We start from the raw sequence: 19839 nt of genomic DNA, 5'->3' as shown, positions 1-19839 counted from the left end.
AGACCACGTAAAGACTCCAACCCCACAAATGTGGCATTATGTTCCCCGTCTCATCTACTCATCTCATCCACAGCAGAGCAATAATCTCTCCCTGCTCTTGGCCACACTTGCTTTGTGAATTATTTGTGGTCATGAATTACTCATTAACAACACTCCCAAAGGAAGTGATGTCATGACACTCACAACGAACAGCTGGTCTGTCCTTTTTTGTTAGCAGTTATTAGCATCAGAGGCCTCAGCAACATAAGCCTCCCACCCCCGAAAAAAGCCTTGACAATCTGCGGCCATGACAACAAGAGGCCTTGAAACATGATGCAGTGCAGGTTGGGTGACAGTTTGTTTTGTCCCCTTTCCGACAACGTCCTATAGCCTATGGATTTCAAACATCAGACTCAAGTAGTGTTGCATATATTGTCAATGTAGTTCTTCCTTTACATTTGAATTAGAATGGATTTCTGAAACGGGCTGAACAAGAGAATTCGTGAGGTGTGTGTGCATTTCAAGCCCTTTAGTCATGTTGGAGGAGAAAACAACCTTGTGGGTGTGGGATAATATGCCACTGGCAACCTTATCGCTGCCAACTCAAACGGACATTTAAAAAAAAAAAAAAGAAAAGACAATAAATTAAGTGACCAGATAAATGTGCCTTGTTGCCCTTGTAGGACATCGTCTGATTGGTTTTGTTTACTTCGTTGCCAACATAAGCAAGTTGAGTGGCAGGTCTTGATGAATGATTGATGAGGCTGCCTCTCAGTGAAATATAGCACCACAGCAGAAGCAAATCGAAGTCACCGCTTGTGCACACAACGACACACACACCACAACGCAAGACAATAAAGGAAATCCACGGCTTGCTAACAAGTTCCCAAGATATAGTGCTGAGGTTGTCAACCACAACACACACACACACACACACACAGGTCAACTGTCACTTTTAGATGATGAAATGGTGTAACAGCAAATCAGTTATCAGTGTAGGTCCACATGCTGATAAGTGCAGTGTGCTAGAACACAGTGGTTGGCTCTATACGCAAACTGAACATTAAAAGCCAGACAAACTTAAAAACACACAGACACACAGTAGAACTTGGAGACATTTCAACACATTTCTTTGAACTTTTGTAATAAGACAACCCACATTTAAGGCCAAACGAAAAGCACCTCTAACAAATTCAGCGACAATAATTGATGGGTTTTTCATTTTCTTTTATAAATAGGATTTGTTCAGGAAAACAGAGCAATTGAATGTTAGAGTTTTTTATTTCCTTTTTTTCAACCAGTCAACAACACCACCCTCAAATTATTTTTAATGAAGGAGTAGCATGGGTGGACGCTAATGCAGTTGATTTTGAGCTAATGTAACAGTAACAAGTGTGCTTTTGTTTTTGTTTTAATAATTTCAGGGTACCCTGAGAGCACCCCCAAAATCCTCACCACCACCCCCAGTCCAACTGAGAGCTAAGTATATTCCCCTTCTCTGAAAGCAAATACAAAACAGCTGACGTTGAAAGACGTTGACCTTGAACAAGTGGTTGGCTGGCGCGATCACCCTCTCACTCTCCAGCTTTTCCTCACGGCTGCCAGCGAGCCTCACCATCTATAGAAGTCAAAGTGGCTCTGGCCGTCCTCCCGCTGGTTATTTCGAGCTGTGCCCGCCACCCCCAGGCAGTCCTCCACTCCACTATTCCCCCACCCCTCGCTCTAACAGATAGTGTCAGGAGAGGATCACTATCATGTCACGCGGACGGCAAGGTGGGGGTGGGGAGGCCCTGGAAGATGGGAATGTAGTTTTTGGGGGTGGAGGGGGGGGTTCTTGAACCCATAGGTCACCCTCATCCATGCACACCACCTCCTGAGCAGCAAGGCTGTCGAGCTGATGGCACAGGTCCTCCTCACCTGCTTCATAAGGAGCCAACAGTCGCTAGAGCGAACAGCAGGGATTGTATATGGAATATGTGGTGGTAGTCAAGTTCAAAACAATGACTGCTTTTGGGCCTTAATATCAAACATTTTACTAGCATAAGTTCTATGACACCATAGGGTGTACTAAAGAGGAAAACTAAATTGGGTGATGTTCTTAAGTTTAACATGAACAAAACAAAAATAAGCCAAATTAATGTTCCAACTGCCTTTGAAAATTATACATGGGTGACTGGACTGGACTAGACTTCACTAATCAGAGTGAAAACTCTGGTTTGAAATAAGACAAAAAAATGCTACCAGCACAATTAAGATTTGTCCTCCCATGGCTGCATTGCCTTATGGCTACACCTGAGGGAGTATTAAGTGACCCATGAAAGAATTGGGCTAATTTTGATGGTAAGACTTACCAGACAGAATGATAAGCGGCTGCCTCCAGACAACTTAAGAAAGAATTGTTATTACAGTGTACCGTAAAATAACCCATTTCAATTCAGTTATATGAAGAGGGGCTATTCTGAATTAGCAGAACAGTCTGTGGTATGTGAGTATGAGCATGTGTATCCACGTGTATGCGTTTGTGTATGTGTATGTGTGACCGTTTTTACATCTGACATAGTCTACAAATTTGTCTACAAATTTGACTACAAATTATACAACAGTGCACACATCAGACCTCTCTGGTTTGACTTTTACAACACTGACAAAACCACAACAATGAAGCATACAAAACACTTCCAGTAGTTCATCTTTGTTTGGCAACCTCCCAGTCAAGCTGTTTCCCTACCTGTGGCCTTCCTTTAAGTTAAGATGTCACACTTCCACACCACAAAATGTTCTGACCATGGGCAGCAGTGACGAGAGAGGCCAAAGACCACAACTAGCCCACATAAGGTGACCCATCAGCCATGACCGACCATGGGGTCTTTCTGAAGGCAAGATGACGAGGCGGTCTTATCTTTCAGTAGCATGAGGTTTCGGCTCAAAAAGAGGAACAGCCAGAACATGCCACAGTGAACTCCACTCTCTTAAAAGATACAAGTGGGGCAGGAGGAAAAAAGATATCATCTTTCTTTTGCATACAAGGCCTATGTAAGGCATCATCTAGGGAACTGTGCTATGAATCATTCAAATCTTAACCAAATGGACTGTGGGTTGAATGGAAAAATGTAATCAAACACCTCAGATCTTCCTTCTTAACATTTCTTTGGTCTCTACACTACTGTTAGCCTCCTACTGAATAGCCAAAACAAAACCTCCCTGTATCAAGAGATACATGTTATGCTGATGTGCTAAAGCTGATTAACCAGACAAGCACCAACAACTACCAGGCCAGGAATGCTGTGCTCTGCAGTTATAGGCTATTTGCCATATAGGCAAACAATAATTGCTTGCAGAAAGACAATTCTTTCAGCCTGGTCAGCTGTTTCCAACAACATTTAGCTTCAAGCTAACTTGTTTACTTGAGTTTAGCTACAGAAAGTACCCCTTGTTTCCCATGAGGTCTGACTTGAATATACATACAGTACACAGCATTTTTCTTCAAATTTGTTTTGGAGAGCCGTGCAAATTTGAATCTCAGAAATGGTGGTCTCTTAGCATTGGAACCAGTTCTCCACTAATCTAGTGAGAACTGTACTGCTGTGGTCACGGCACTCGCGTGCCAATGTGCCAGTGAAGGATGAGATGCCGCTGAAGGGATACGGTATGAAGGCCTCGGCACACTGGATTTAATCTCAGTGGCTGCAGTAGGGGCTTCTACGGATTAGGCACCTGCAGCTACGTGGCTAGCGGTCCATCTGATTCTCTAGGTGCCAAGGCAAATAGCAGAGCCACTCCCCCTGAGAATATTTCCACATATGCATTCCTGATAGATAAATATAGAAGCTTTGCGGATAGCTTGTAAAACTCTGTCAAGTTGTAAGTCACCTGTCTTTGGTGCTTATGAGTTCAGTCTCATGTCAAAACGTTTGGCCTCTGCACTGGATGCACCGTTTTGAGATCACAAACTACTTGACGAAAAGTGGTTTGGCACCAGCTTGTGTGGTGTACAGTATGGACGTAAAAGACACACTGAGGAGGTTATAAATGGGGTGACGCATGTACATTTTTAGCATGGTGACTCACGCTATGATGCCCAACTTGCCTCTAGTTGTCAAACAATGGAATGCAAAAGGCTTACAGATGGACTCCTATACAGGAAGCTTTCTGTATGGGCGTAGCCCTCAGCTGTAGGAACATGGGAAAATGTCAATGATCACCAGATCAGACACCATTTGGCTAAAGAAAACTTTGAACCCTAAGACATATACTTGAAAGGGTTGCCAGAACATTACGAGCAGGGTGTGCAGTACCAGCCTGTACCAAGCCAACAGACAGAACAGGAATTTGCCTGTCCTTGAATAAATCAAGAGTACACATTTTATAATTCAAAATAATTTCTTTAAATATGTCTCCACACACAGTTTTATAACTCAACAGGACGACGCTCCAGAAGCAAGATTAAATTCCATTGAACAAGGCAGTTTAAGAATGTCTTCAGATAACACAAATGCACAGCTTTATTCTCTAGCATGAGCAATTCTGAGGAGGTAGTGGTGGGAGAAAAAATCGATTCTGTTCAGTATCGCGATATTTTGCCCACGCAATTATATTGATACAGTAGCGCAAAGTATTGCAATATTTAATTATATAATTATGTGCTTTACTTTCGGGTTTTCTCCATTATTTTTCTCAGAGTTTACTCTGATAATATTACATTTGCATATAACATCCACAAGGTGGCGCTTGTTGCGGTGCTTTGTTGTCGTGCATTCAACAGCAAATTCAAATTCAAATGGCTTCACCATCACAACCGTTTGTACACGGTTTGTATCAATGTAATGTTAGCGAATGAGGGGTGAGAAGCATACCTTTTAGCTTAGTTTGAAGCGTACCTTTTAGCTGCGGCATTGGTCTCCCATTATTGATCACTTTACGTTTTGTTTGAAAGTCCAGTTTTGAGAAATGTTTAAGCTTAGCTATAGAATTTCGCGGTCAAGGTCAAATATAAGTGTAGAAGAAAAGCAACGGCAGAACAAGCATAAACCCGACCGTTGGGCTCTCGATGGGATTCATTGAGGCAGAGGTAGTGTTTGCCTCCCCTCTGTGTTTTTTCACTGCGGTTTTATGTCAGATCAGCAAGACTAAATAGGTTCTACGCATGCGCTCAACCCAGTTTGTGAGGGATTGCGCAAACTGAGATGAGGCACAGCTCGTCGCTGCCTCACCGTCTCAATGTCTCCTGTCTGTTTGAACAGGACACGCGCAAATTCAATGATTTGATTATATCAAATGCTCAAAATGATTGGAATCATGCAGATATTACATTTATAGCACAGATCAGTAGAGACATTTTTTTTTTTTTTTACTTTCACTCTACCACCACATCCGTGGTGCACTTTGTTGTGGATAAGTAAAGCCTACTTTGCTACATTTTTGTAGTCCTGGTAATCTTTTGTTTGACATGTTGGTAAGGTTATTAAGAGGACAATGGTTTTGGGCTTTAATGAATGTTTGTTTATTAATAACATATTTTTCAACAAATAACTCATTTATAATTACAAAGAGGGAAATTCTGAACTTTTTATCGCAACTTTGCTCCCGCAATTTCATCAACAAACACCTAAAAAACACAGCAACTTGGAAACATTTTGGAAAAGCTCCCGCGAAATCAGGATTTTTTGTTTTTGCACTTGTTTTTAATGTGTAGAAGATAATGTTGTACACAGAATTAAATGTGACATTTGAAGTGAGTTGAGCAGTCTTATTTTCCTCATTTTTTGTAATGCCTTCTGAATAATATGGGGGACATGAATCGCAATATATCGCAGAATCGAATCGCAATACTTGCTGTATCGCAATATGTTAAGAATCGCAATAATATTGAAATCGTGGCCCAAATATCGCAATACTATCGAATCGTCACATTTTTGCCAATTCCCACCCCTAGGAGGTACCAGGAGCCATAAGATATCTATACTACGTAAGCATCATGGGTTGTGTCTTTCTTATGATCTCAAGGTGTAATTGCTTTACTTTGCATGAAGGGTGGGAAAAAAACCTCAAACTGGCCAAAAGCAGAATTCCTTTCACCCAGCAATACCAATTAGGGTGCTGTTCAGACATCTTGTGTGACTCGCAATCAACTGAGGCTTGTTTGTGCCTCTGAGGAGGACACTGTGTGCAAGTCACGAGAGTGTCATGCCCCTGCTGAGGAGCAGCTCATCAGTGCATGTTAAAAAGTGCTGCAAAAGTCCTGAACAAAGGAATGATGCAACTGTCAGCCTGTGCAAGCCAAATGGCCACTGTTTGCCATCTTCTCAGTTTTCAAAGATGACTATGGTAAGAGCACCTACAGAAAACAGCGAGTTTACAGCTTTTGAAAAGCCAAGGCATATTGTTTGTGTTGTTTACACAGTTTACACACTTTTTTTACTCAGTACCACATGAGTTAATCACACTGCAGCAATTCAATGGTGTAGCAAATTGAGTATTTGTCAGTTAAGCTACAATGAAAAAAATTGAGTCTCTGTCTAAGTGAGGAGTAAGTACTGGTTAGGACTATTTATTAGTGAACAATGAAGTCATTAAAACCAGTAGGGGTTGGGCTCAAGCAAAGCCATAGAACAAGGCTGTAGGCTGTTTGGCTGCACGGCATGCCGTTTCTATTTATGGACAAAGGCCTTCCGGTCACACACAGTCACATATCAATGTGTTGTCTTCCCTCCGTAAGACAGCTTGAGAAGGCAGCTCTGTAGGTCCAGAGCCCGAGTAAACACTCTCACCACATTGCAAGGTACAAACACTGATGTGGGTCATTTCTGGGGAGTTACGTAACAGTTCATATCATACCAGGCCCCTTTTCCGAACTCAAGAAGAAGCAGACAACCTCAAGCAGCTGCCAAGGGTAATTCTTTCTCAGAGTTTTCCATTTGCCAGGCCAAAAACAAGGCACTCCTGTTAACATAAACATGCAATGCTATGTTGGCATGTTAGGAGGCTGCTTTCAAGGTAGTGTTGGAGTACCATTTGGCTGAGACCATGCAGGAGTGCACAGCTGAAAAAACCTTTCCAAGAAAGGAACCTGCAAATAACCATTCCACTCTTCTCATATCCACGGACAATTACACAGCCTCTTTTAGAGACTCATACCAACCGTTTTGGATTTTTTATTCTCTCAGCCCTCCAGTCCATTGTCTGAGGGTCTGTTTTCAGAACGCCATTTCCTTTCCCATGGACAGGAGAAATGAATGGCTTACCCCCTGCCACCAACATCATGGGGTCAAACTTTTGCCAGGTCAGTATGTGGCCCTTGTGTGCAAGACAGGATGTCATTTTTCTATGTGACATTTTTATGCCAACACTTCCACAGGACAATTCCAAAGTCACTTTTTACAGGGAATGTTTTCAAAGCATTTCATCTTATGATTAAAACTAATTGTTAGTTCAAAGCAATTCTACACACTGCATGGTGCTGTTAGGCAGGCAGAGTATGTGGCCTTTCACGGTGCATTAATCTTAAAAACAGCAGGTCAGTGGGACAGTATTTTTAGATTTGAAAGTCCATACCTGTAGTAGCGTGACTGGAGGTACGTGGAGCACACTGCTTTGGAGACATGGCTGGCTGAGCCAAAGTCTATCACTTTCACCCGGTAGGGCTGCCGCACTGGGTCCACCAGCATGATGTTCTCCGGCTTAAGGTCAGCATGAATCAGCCCCATGGCCTTAAGCTTCTTCAGGGCCGTGGCCACCTGCTGCAGGATGGGCCGGATCACCTTCAGCGGCAGTGGGCTGAACTTGTTTTGCTTCAAAAAGTCGTACAGGTTCTGCTCCAGCATCTCGAACACCAAGCAGGTGTGACTGCGGTGCTGGAAGCACTCCAAGGCCTGCACCAGGTTGTGCTCGTCTGCATTCTCCCCGCTCAGGCGGGCCAGGATGCTCACCTCGATCTGGCCCTGCCGGGCGTACGACGGGTGGTTCTTCAGAATCTTGACCGCCACCACCTCGCCCGTGCCGCGCTTCCAGCACTTGACCACCTGGCCAAACGTTCCCCGGCCCAGGAAGTCGAGAACCTCATACGTGTTCTTCATGGAGCATAGCACCTCGTGCTGTACCAGCTGGTAGTCTCCGTCTCCACCCCCAGCCCCTTGTTTGACGGGCGCTCCCGGTACCACTGCCGGAACGGCCACCGCCGGGTTTCCAACATTCGTTTGCATCATCGCAGGCAACATGGACAGGTCCTCCACTATCTGCATGGCGCTCCCCAAGTTCTCTAATTCCTCACTTTTACGTTTCAATCCGCATCGCTGGGAGCTGTCTGCCAAATTCAAACCTCCGCAATCCTCCCCGTCCCCTTCGTCCTTCCCTTCACCACCTCCTCCACCACCAACAACACCTTCTCCTCCTCCTCTGGCCTCCCCACCTGTACCTCCCCCTCTACAACCGTTTCCCTCTCCCCTGCCCCCTCTGGCTCTCCCTGAAGCTCCACTGCTGCTCCCCCTTCCTCGATCCTGCTGCTCTTGCCCCTTTCCCTGTGAGGGGACAGCCCTGTGCTGGGGCTGTGCCGCCGCTGCTGTGGGTTGCTCACGCTGTACACCTCTCACAGCAACCGTCTGCAACGAAAAGTCCTGCCCGCCGCGGGGTCTGCCACCCGCTGCTTCTCTTGACTGAAACAAAGGCGCGAGTTTCGTCGGGTGAGTGATGCCAAGGGTTCTACCATTCAAATAAGTCCGTGGGTAGGCTCTTTCATGGTAAACACAGTTGCTGGGCTCGACTTTGAGTTTCTTCACGCTGCAAAAGGCACTTGTCTGAGTTTGATAAACATGTGGTGGGTAGACCAAGACTTGTGAGGCCATACCTATGGACAAGGAAGGAAAGCAAAACAAAGATTAGTTTAGTTCATTGACCATTCTTTGTATGTGTGTGTGTGTGTGTGTGTGTGTGTGTATGTGTCTGTCCAATACAGAAACAACAAACTGCAATTACACAAAAACGCTTTAGGACCCCCTTCTGCCATTTAGCATCTGGACTCACATTTGGGCTAGACGAAAGGGGGAAAAACTCCATGGATGGCTCCCCAGTTTCTCTTTCTCTCAGAAAACGATCTTTCAGAGTAAACCTTAACAATACAAATGCCATAGGGCTGAACAATATGGACCAACAATCGTATGTCTATTTTTAGGCAGAATGGCAATGCACGATATACATGCTGCATTTTTTTCAAAGTGGAACAAGACTGAACTGCAAGAATAGTGCATATAGGTTTTCATTATTTTCTTTTTTTAAATAATGGACCCATTATAAGCATTTATATTAAATGCATAATATAATTAACAATCCGCACACTGTTCTTGGGGAATATACATATATTTATTTGCTGAAGTGTCAGGAGCAAGCCCAGACTGTAAAGGAGAAAAAAGAAAATCTCTGTGTCAGTTCAAGTGCACATCGGAGTCTCCTCTTGACTGGACCACTATGGTCACTTCTTTGTGTATTGACGATAGTTGACCTTATGACAGAGATGGCTACAATATAGAACACGAGCTGTTGAGATAGTTTTCCTCTGTGTATTTACCACCACAAAAGATACAAATTTTAGGGAAATGGTTTACCGACTTGACTGGACTCATGTTCTAAAGCAAATCCTTAAAATAGTAAATATAAATCAATTTACTGTCCACTAACATTATTGACAAGGGTCTAAAGTAGTCATATTTCAATGCATTATGAAAATATATTGATATACCTTAAAAAGTCGATATATCGCCCAGCCCTAACACACCATCAGCTCTGTGTGACATCTTCCTATTTGAGGATTTCAGACCTGACCTGGTGTCACACACAAAAGAAAAAAAATACTTGGAAACAGGCCGAGATCATCATCACAGTCACTTAAATATCCAACTGCACAACAAACAAGCAGTCAGAAAGTGCAGACAGCAGTTTAACATCATCAAATATACTTTCAAAAAATTCTGATGAATTACATGCTTTGTGGAATTAATCGCATATATCAATTTGCTAAGAGAAGCATTTCAAAATCCATTCAATTTGCCATAGGCATCAAGTGACAAAAAAAGTGGCAATGTAATGTTCCCCACATATTAATGGAAAACAACAGATACTTTGATTAACTTTTATTTAATGAAGAGCACATTTTCTTTATTCCTGATTAACCCATCTTATAGCTTGTCTTAAACTACCGAGCTAACTAACTTAGATAACATCCGACTACACTGACAACAATAGCACTGATCAAATCTTGCTAGCTTGAGAACTTCTCCACCAAAAAAAAACAGCACCACATAACTTTGCTTCGCCTCAGTCAAATGCAATTTTTGGTATAACCTAGTGTGGTTGAATGGCAGTTTGTTCTTAAAGTTGTGGTTAGAGATATTTTACAAATTACCTTCAGGAATTTCCAAAGGTTTTTGTGTGAGCGTTTCTGAAGTAAACTAAACCACGTGATGTACAAGTAATTCCAAGATGAGGCTGCAGACCTAACATCCAACTACCAGTACAGCCCAAAACATTTATGCTAACTCCACATCAAAAGCGGGCAGTGGGAGGAATACAAACTACTACCACAACGCAGACTGGCCACCATATCCATCCAATATGGGCACCGCTGAGCGGTGCAAAGTCATAAATGGGATCAAGGGGTATCATGAATACGTGAGTGCGATGAATTTGCGTACAATTTTTATACGTTATTTTTCTATAATTAATTCATTGAAATTAACATTATTTTGACAACCCAAGTCTTTTTGCATCGTTTCTTGAGCCCTGGCACACTGACCTTACTAGTAACTGTCCATAGGACCTGGTGAAACAGCTGACCTAGTTCCTTTTCTCTGGAACGCTTCCAGTAACATCAAAGCACTAAGGCCCTGCTGGCTCTTCAACTTTAATCAACATGGTTATTCAGGAGGACAGACTTAGAAGCTTTGCATGCCTCATCCTCAAGTCTGAAGCCCAAAATGAACCCAGGACTGTAGAGTAAGGTCACCTATACAAGGCAAATAGCTATGCACAACATGCATTCAGTTGTGAGCATACTTTCCTTTTAAATTGATAGCGTGGTATGATTTTGGCTACTGAAAAGAAAGAAAATGACCATAATCCACTAGGCTACACTTTTGGCTGAAGTGGTCTCTGTATTGTGTGCAATTCCTGAGCAAACGTACCAGCTTCTAACAAGAAAGACAAACACAACACTAACACACTCAATACCACTATGGCTGAGCAGCGACTGATCCTATGATCAGTCAAAATTAGCTAAGGGAGTCTCAGTCTCATTAAGTCCAATAACCCCAGATACTGAACTAATGTGTCGTCACAAGCCCATGGAAATAAATATGACGATGGTCTTAAAAACTCAACAGCCATTAGCAGATCTCCGTGGGTGGAACACAAGGCTTGTTAGACACTGCCGATTCCAATCACTATGTGGGTGAATACCACGATAAAGGTGGTAGACCATGTAGCGTGACACTGATCCTTATGGTGGCCCACAATGATTTGAATTAATTTGATTTTTTCTGTCCAGACTACAACTCCTTTAACCATACATAAATAAAAAAAAAGAAAGGTGTTGATCAATTTACAACAAAAATGATCTAGGGTATAAGTTAGAACTAAGATCAGAAAAAACAGCTGCATTAGACTCCTCCTCATAAAAACAGGCTAGAGTGCAATGCTACAATTACACATGGAGAACCAAATGGGATTATCATGACCCAACACTTGCCAATCAGGTAACGCCTTTTCTCAGTAGTCACAAGTACGCACCTGGAAGGCCGCATCCTCTAACAAACACATTTTGTCTCAAATGGTAACAGGAGGCCACCAGAATGGGGCCTTGAGTGTTTTGGCCCTTTAATTTAGCTAAGCCAACAAAGTGGCAGCTGCAGAGCCTGCTATTATTACCGTCTGTAGCATGATACTCCCCCACTAGCCAAGGAGACTCCTTCTGTGGAGTCAAATTACTTGACTTGGAGCTACACAATTTTAACAGCTACGATCCCATAATACTGACCTCGCACCCCACTAGTTCCAAATAATGCCACTTGACAAATGACCAAATGCCCCTCAACTCATTAGATGCGGGTAAAACAGCCGGCTCTCAATGGAAAAACAAACAGCCTGTTCTACCTCCCTTCACCTAATGTGCGACAGTGAATAGCTCACACCTTGGAGGGTACAACAGAAGGCCTAAGACTGTCAGATACAGAGTTTTCTGAAATGGGCTGACTCCAGATCTGTCAGTCTATGCGCTCCAGATTTCAGAAGCTGCTTAACAGCACAATTAAAATTACAGGCAATGTGATTAAGAACTGCTTTCTGTCCACAAGACTATCAGGCTGTTGCTGTAGGTCAAACCATATCTAGCCAGCAGCCATAAGTGGCAGAACGAAAGTGCATAAACTGTTCAGCAATAAACACAGGAAAAGACAAAACAGGAAGTGGCTGTAATTTCACACATGCCTCTTTTTATGGACAATACCAAGTTGAGGTTTGGAGAAAAACCTTCAAATTAAACATTCCAAGAGAATAAGCTAAGGGGACTGCTATACAACCAGTCCCAAAGTAGTAGGCCTTAACTGAGCACAGTAAACATACATGTCTCTTGTGGGGTTTCATTTAAGATGTCATCATTAAAAAGGCTGTCCATCCCAAAATGTCAGGTGGGACATTCCAGTGTCTCCAAGTTAAAAAAAAAATGTCTGCATTCTTGACTCTCGCCAAACATTAACCACAGCCTCACAACCAACCCTGCCTGCCTTCACCAATAATGGAACTTGACATTAATATACACTGCATAAGAATAAACTACAACCCTGAAAGAGCACAGTTTATCTGCAGCTTTTTCTGTATCTGGTTTGGCCCAAACTAACCACACTAGGCACAGGGAAAGTCCAAGGAAAACCCAAAGTTGCGCCCACGCTGAGATCTGAAATCAAACAAGTCACACTGCCATGGTCACGCACTCGTCCCCTAAAGGCATCCAAAATGTTGTTATGGACTGATTCGAGAAGGAAAGTACCCAGTTGGTAGGAATGCTAGCAACGGTACAATGACATATACAGTTCCCCTATAGGTTACCACTCAACAGGCAAAACCAAAAAACTCTCTCAAATTTCAAAGCAAACAGCTTACATGAATTAGCAGTACAAAAACACTGTACTTGGTGACATGAATGAATGAACATAAATGAGGATTAAAAACAAACAAAAAAACATTGATACGATATTAAACTACATTAAAAACAGGAGGCTTTAAACTAGGAAAAACTTGGAAACTGAATTGTAACTGACTCCAAAAGAACAGAAGGGCCTTGTGTGTGAGACAAAAAAAATGCAATCACTGAAAAAAAGACTAATTGACTTAACAAAGGCTACTACACAACCAACAGAAGGCATGATCCATGGAAACGTAACAAAACAAATTGACCGCACACTAGGTCAATAAGATCAATATAGCTTAGTGATGCAGTGTGCAAATCTGTATGCAGAGATATGGGCGAAACAATGATACTGCTCCCTTTGTTATTGCAGATACTTTACTACTATGCTTGCTCTTTAAACATTAGCCTATATTATGATACAATTACAGAGATAAATTAGGCCAATAAATCAGTAGTGAGGGCTTAATAGTTTACACTCACAAAAAAAATACTAAGATTAGACCCAATGTTTGAAACGTAATAAAAATGTCCATACCATGTGACAAAACTGGCATTTTCTGCAATAAAGCTGTCTGACAGTAAAAACCAGTCACCCAAAAATGAAATGTCCAAAGATGTTTTCCGTTGAACACACTAAAATGTTGACAGATTTAATGTACTGTTAATTATCTCCTAATCCAATGGCATTCTCAAGGCTGGACTGTCTCTGAATAACATTTTAGGGAAACTAACCATTTCTACTTCAACAGCGCCAAAAGGATTCTGTGACTAAAAAGGCATAATTCTGCCTAGGTTCTTACTCAAACACTTGATCTACTGAGAAACTGCAACAAAACATGTATTATACAAGCAACTGCAAGCATCCATCAACCTAAAAAGGAACAAATCAAAGAATAGTACTGAATAGTTATTTCTTCAAGCTTGTTTGCCTTCTTTTAGACGTGGCAGTGATGAACTTCAGACTATGAGGCAATATCTGCCCACAACACATTGAACACATTCTGTGAAAGACCACCACAGAAAATGACTGGCAATGAAACAGTCATGTTTTGAATTTCATATAAGTGCAACAGGACCACAGACTATTAGCCTTGTCTTGTTGAGGGTCATGTTAGACCTAATTGTGGTGGTGTGGAATATTTGCGGGCCTCCTCGAGTTTTATCTTTAGGCAGTCAACATAGTCAACATATCACTGAAAAATAGCGTCACTTTTCAACCGTGAATAAAGGGGTGGAGAGGTGGTCGTCATGAGTTAAATCTGTAATATGCAGTGTTGAAATAGCCAACGTGCTATCGTGTGACTTCAGTTTAACTTCCAGCTTTTAAATGAGCTCATTCTGAAACTGCAGTCTCGCCATGTTCCCTTCTCTAGTGCAGGGAGGAATTAGGCACACCAGGTGTAAACATAAATGGAATTAACTTGCAGGTAATGTTAGCCAGCAAGCATCTCAAAGATTACAATTATTATTGTAGCTACGTGGCTAACAAGTCAGATAAAATCATACCAACTATGTAAGTTAATATCATGACGTTGCCTAGGACTGTTATTAAACCGTTGAATATAGTGAGCTGAACTACAAGAATCCTGCGACTTTAATGGAAAATGAAACATAAGACAGACTCTGGGTGTTGTCAGCTCTTAACTACCTAGAACATAGCTGGCTTGCAAGCTATCTAATTAACGTCAGCGGAGAGGAAAACGGTACACTGTAGTTTAACGTTACTCAATTCACCTCACAGTGGAGTCGCGAGCTGACTTGGTTTATACAAGTTAAAGATAACTTCCCTGCTGAAAAAAACACCCTGGCCACTTTAGGCATGTTAAGCTGGTTGACCAGCTAGATTGACTAGTTCAATGTATGATTTTCGCATGATTTTCGATGATTTAGCTAGTCATGCCATTTTAAGACTAGAATCTGTATATTTAAGACAGCTAAAATCAGCTAATGCTCACTTAACAGCACAAGTTGGGTTTCTGTTGGGTTTTCCGTAGCTAGCGTTCCCATGTTAGCTAAAGATATGTTATCGAATATTTTTGATGGTTTAGCGGAAACCATCTACCAGCATACCATACGCTGTTTTTTTTGGTCAGCAGAGTTAACTTCACGTTAGTGAGCTTTAGAATTTCCTCTGAGCTCGACTTCTACATTGATCTCGCAAGACGAAACGAGGCAAAATAAAGCCTATATACAGAGCGATGTTTACTTAACAAACAAAATATGATCAAATTACGTCAGGTTGTTTTATTTCACCGAGGTTATCGTAAAGAATAACTTGTGGGAAGCAGAAGTTCAAGATAATTAGCTAAAAAGGTTGGTCGGCTAAGTGGCGTTATGCCATCCCTACGTTAGATACGACTAGCTTATATCTTAACCAAGACGAAATATTGGTAGTTATTTTAACATTTCAAACTAAATTTGAAAAATGCTTACTTACCGAGTAACCTTCGCAATTTCGATAACGCTAGCGGGCTAACTACCCCTCTCCGACATTGAATTACGGTAGACAGTCAGCAGCTAGCGAGTTAGTTTAGGATTTTCTGGTTACCGTTACTGAATGACTTGCTGTCTTAACTAATGTTAACGAACACGGAGCTGTGAAAATTAAACGTAAAAAGACGATTACCACCAGGGTTACGCCAGTTTGTCTTTAGCCAACAGGATACTTATTAAACGAACATTTTATCCAGGTAGGTAAATGTTAGCTAGTTAGCAGTATCTTGCTGCCCTCACTGGAGGTACTTCTGGTCTTGACACAGTTAGTTGGATAGCTGCGAAATTCTTGAAACGAGCAATGCGATTATCCCAGTAAAGCTATGAAATACCTTACCTTCATATAGAGTAACAGTTGATAGAATCCAGGGCCTCTCCGAACATGTTATGGACTTACAAGCTACCCATACCATGCACAGTCTGCCTGCTGCACTGCTGCCATCTTGTCCTGGACAACAGGAGAGGAGACCTCGCTATCGACAACACCACCATCTCCCACATTTTAAAGTTCAAAATAACAAAAGCATATGCGCAAATTATGTCATCAAACTGGGTCCAGGACGTAGCTGTGAGGTTCAGGTTATTCTTTTGGTTGAAAGGGCAGAGAAGCCCATTTTCTGGAAGGGGTTCAGAAGCCCCTATTCACCGTGTGTTCCGCCCGCTCTGTCAACAGCGAACATGTCCCTAGTCTCTCTTTGGTCTCGGCTGTGTGAGAAATGTTTGTGATGTGAGACAATGGCATGCACATAGACCTAAGCAATCGACCAACGATCCTTAATCTTTGGAAAAGTACTCTCAAATTTCACGCCCATCTGCTGGGAAGGGAACTTGAAATTATATGGAACAAAATGAATTTTCAGCCACTACGAGTTCTAGAGCATTATGAATCCTGGAATGTAATCTGTGTGTGCCTGTACTTTAGGGTATTAAAGGCTATAAACATGTTATACACATTGTTATAATTGTTTGATGTAACCACTTGGGATTTTTAGGGGAAATAATTGTCAGAGATAGTTGAATGGTAGTGATGACATACAGTTTAGGCCTACAGTGACTTTCCACACAATTTCAGGATCTGAGTATGTGTGATACTTATATCATTGTAATGTACTGATGGGCATGGAAATGTAATGGTCCTTTGTAGCCACAGACCTGTCCTCTAAAGCAGTTGGCTTTTCTTCTGGGTTATTTCATTAATTGCTGTAAGGCTGACAGAGAGTTTACTATTTAGTATGTCTGCCTGTTATTGTCTTCAATGGGCCACGGTTAATAAGGCAGTGTAAAAATTGCACAAAGTTGGGAACTGACATAAAAAAGTTCAGAAGAGTTCATATCAAAAACATACAAAAAGTGTAATTGTATGAGAACGTTTTATAGTTACTGTAATTGGAGTAGTTGTAATATGTTACTTTCACTCCCTGCTTCACTTCTACTGGGAGCGAGATCCCTCTGAACCACTGGAGACTCTCATGGAGACTTTCCAAAAGCTATTTTTAATTATAGAGATAAGTGGTCTCTGCACTGCTTCAGCTGACAGTTCAATCTGACAGTGGCCGACACACTCACAGATGAGATAGAGGCACTGAATTAACAGAACAAGCCTGATTTACTCATTAGTCAACAATGTGCCTGAAGCGTCCAACTGGTGGTAATCTGTAACTCTGGTTGACAGAGAGCAACTGTTACCTACCAGCATGGATAAGATAGTCCTAGTCTCAGCTGGTAGTGACAGGTGCTAGCCAGTGCCTATGTCCTTTAATTTGATCAATTTCAATGACCTCTGTTTGCATTGTAGTTTTACAAATCATCCATTGAAAAACAAAGTGTGCTCCCTTCAGTTTAAGCCAATTTCACAGACTGCCACTCCATTGCCACGAGCATCTGTGTTCAAGGCAGGATAAAGCTTTAGGTTACGCAAGGCCGAAGAGTACATGCTGTGATTAGGCATCTCAGAATGTCTGGTTACACAGTACTCGACTTTTATTTTTATGTTGGTCTCTATCTAATAGATCTCTCTCTATTTCTTAGTAAAAGACTAAATTACTTGTCAAGAAATGTAGAGTAAGTCAGTGTATGGTCGACAGTGGTACAGTAGGTAGAGAAGTCGTTTAGTAATCAGAAGGTTGCTAGTTCGATTCCTTGTCGAAGCGTCCTTGAGCAAGACACTGAACCCCTAATTGCTCCTGATGTGCAGTGTGCCATCAGTGTAAATGTAAAATGTGTATACATTGTAAGTAGCACATATGTAAGTCGCTTTGGATAAAAGCGTCTGCTAAATGACTAAATGTAAATGGTTGTATTTAATCCAGGTTTTGCTAAGTCATCCAATCAAGTTTACATATGGAGTAAATAGGCCAACCCTGTGTCACATTTTATAGAGTATGGGGGAGTGTGGAGAAGCCAGTGAATTCCAGAGCTGGACTTCATTTCCTGACTGCGTTATTGAGCAACCACCATGCTAACTGTGGAGAGAGAGTGATATGATAGTCTTTCTATTATTTAACGGTGGTATTATACCCAACAGCTGGCACTAGCATCCATGTATTTTAGTCACCTTGCAACCACATCCGCCTCTACTGACTGTGGTTTGAACCCACTGAGCAAATGTGACTCCAACAGTGCAATACAAATCTCGTCATAGTGTATCATCTTGTATGTTCAAAGCCTTTGAAAGCTAATTTCTTCCTGACATTTGTCTTCATCTATAAACGGCTTCTGTTCTGACTAGTGCCACTGCCATCAATGATGGCGTGAATTTTTGTGATGATTGTAAGGGCTCTAAACTAGAGAGCTTCCACAAAAATTCTGGGTTTACAAGTTACTAGATTTTGAACTTCATAAAATGTTCTCAGAAGGCCACTGATTTATAACTACATACCCACTTGCAACATTCAAGGAGTCTAATACAGATTAAAACAGGTCAGGATCACCATTTCAGCATTTTGATCAACAAATTGTGGAAACACATAAGCATATCTAGTCATGTGATGTGAGATTTTGCTATAGCCTACTTACTCACACAAGCATTGCTTGACAAAAAATGCACAGAAAAAAAGAGTAACATGAAGTTAAAAATACATGCATAATGGCATAAACACATGTTTGGTAGGGCTGCTTTAAGACATACACACACTCACACATGGTGCACCTGTTGTAATTAATCAATTGCCAGGCTAGTAATGCTCAGTCGGCAAGTTGAAGCAAGCTAAAGGGATTTTGTTCTAGCAGCACGTGTTAAGATGAGCAGTTTGGAGATCGACTGAGCGTCCTGTTTCCTCATGTGTCATACGCGTGTCTGTTTCTTCTATGTGTTCACTGATTATGTGTGCTGCTACCCTCCTCTGGTGAGAGCTGGTAATGCAGACGAATTCATTCATCAGAACCATGGACCATGTGCCATATATGATATCTACACAGCCATTGATCTGAACACATAGACATCACAGCCTGCTGTGTGCAGACAGAAGAATGGCTAGAATCTGTCACTAGTACTTTTTTTTTAAACAGAAATCACAATCAACCTGTTGGGCATACAATTTTCTCCAGAGATCTTAATAGTCATTGGAGGCCTAATGTGGTAGACCCTTGTGTCTTAACACTGAAAGTGTCTTGGTTGATTTATATTTGAATTTAATACAGAGCTAATTAAATGGAAAATGTGGATATTGTTCGGTGATTCAATTTGGTTTACTCAGTTTAACCCACTCATTTCTGCCCGAGGACCAAATCTGAAATCTGAAGAACGTGTGCTGCAGAATCCAGAATCCAGCTAATGCTGCACTGCCCCTAAAAGATTATCCTCTTTTAGAATAGAATAGAATAGAATATATTTATTTGTCATTGCACAAGTACAACGAAATTGAGGTAGCAGCTCTCAGACACAAAAACAATAAAAATATAGATTGAACATATATATATACATATTTACACTATAAAAACACAAGACATATAACACAACAGAGAGACAAATACAGGTCAGTTTTGTGCATTGTTAAGTGCTATGATGGCTCTGGGATAGAAGCTGTTTCTCAGCCTGTCTGTTTTTGCTATGATGGTCCTAAAGCGTCTCCCTGAGGGCAACAGTTCAAATAGGTGGTAACCAGGGTGTGTTGAGTCTCTGAGGATACTGTGGGCTTTTCTGAGGCAGCGTGTTTTATAAATGTCCTCAAGAGGTGGAAGAGAGCAGCCAATTACTTTTT

General features: G+C 41.7%; 1 protein-coding gene across 6 annotated transcripts in view; it reads right to left on the bottom strand.

The window, feature by feature from the left end:
* Positions 1 to 16398, bottom strand: part of hipk3b (homeodomain interacting protein kinase 3b) — a 47399-nt gene extending 31001 nt beyond the window's left edge. For 2 of the 6 annotated variants that reach the window (XM_031569224.2, XM_012826988.3), the window contains exons 1-2: positions 15978 to 16397; positions 7531 to 8818 (exon numbers count right to left, since the gene is read on the bottom strand). In XM_031569224.2, the coding sequence (XP_031425084.1) occupies positions 7531 to 8818; positions 15978 to 16053 (1364 nt within the window). In that variant the 5' untranslated portion in view covers positions 16054 to 16397. Of the gene's footprint in view, positions 1 to 7530; positions 8819 to 8946; positions 9790 to 15977 lie in introns of all 6 variants that reach the window. The other 4 variants (XM_031569226.2, XM_042708043.1, XM_031569227.2 and 1 more) reach the window with 4 other exon arrangements.
* Between the last annotated feature and the right edge of the window lie 3441 nt (positions 16399 to 19839).

Source organism: Clupea harengus, chromosome 6, assembly GCF_900700415.2.
Source record: "Clupea harengus chromosome 6, Ch_v2.0.2, whole genome shotgun sequence".
Lineage (NCBI taxonomy): Eukaryota > Metazoa > Chordata > Actinopteri > Clupeiformes > Clupeidae > Clupea > Clupea harengus.
This window is presented reverse-complemented; position numbering and strand designations above follow the sequence as displayed.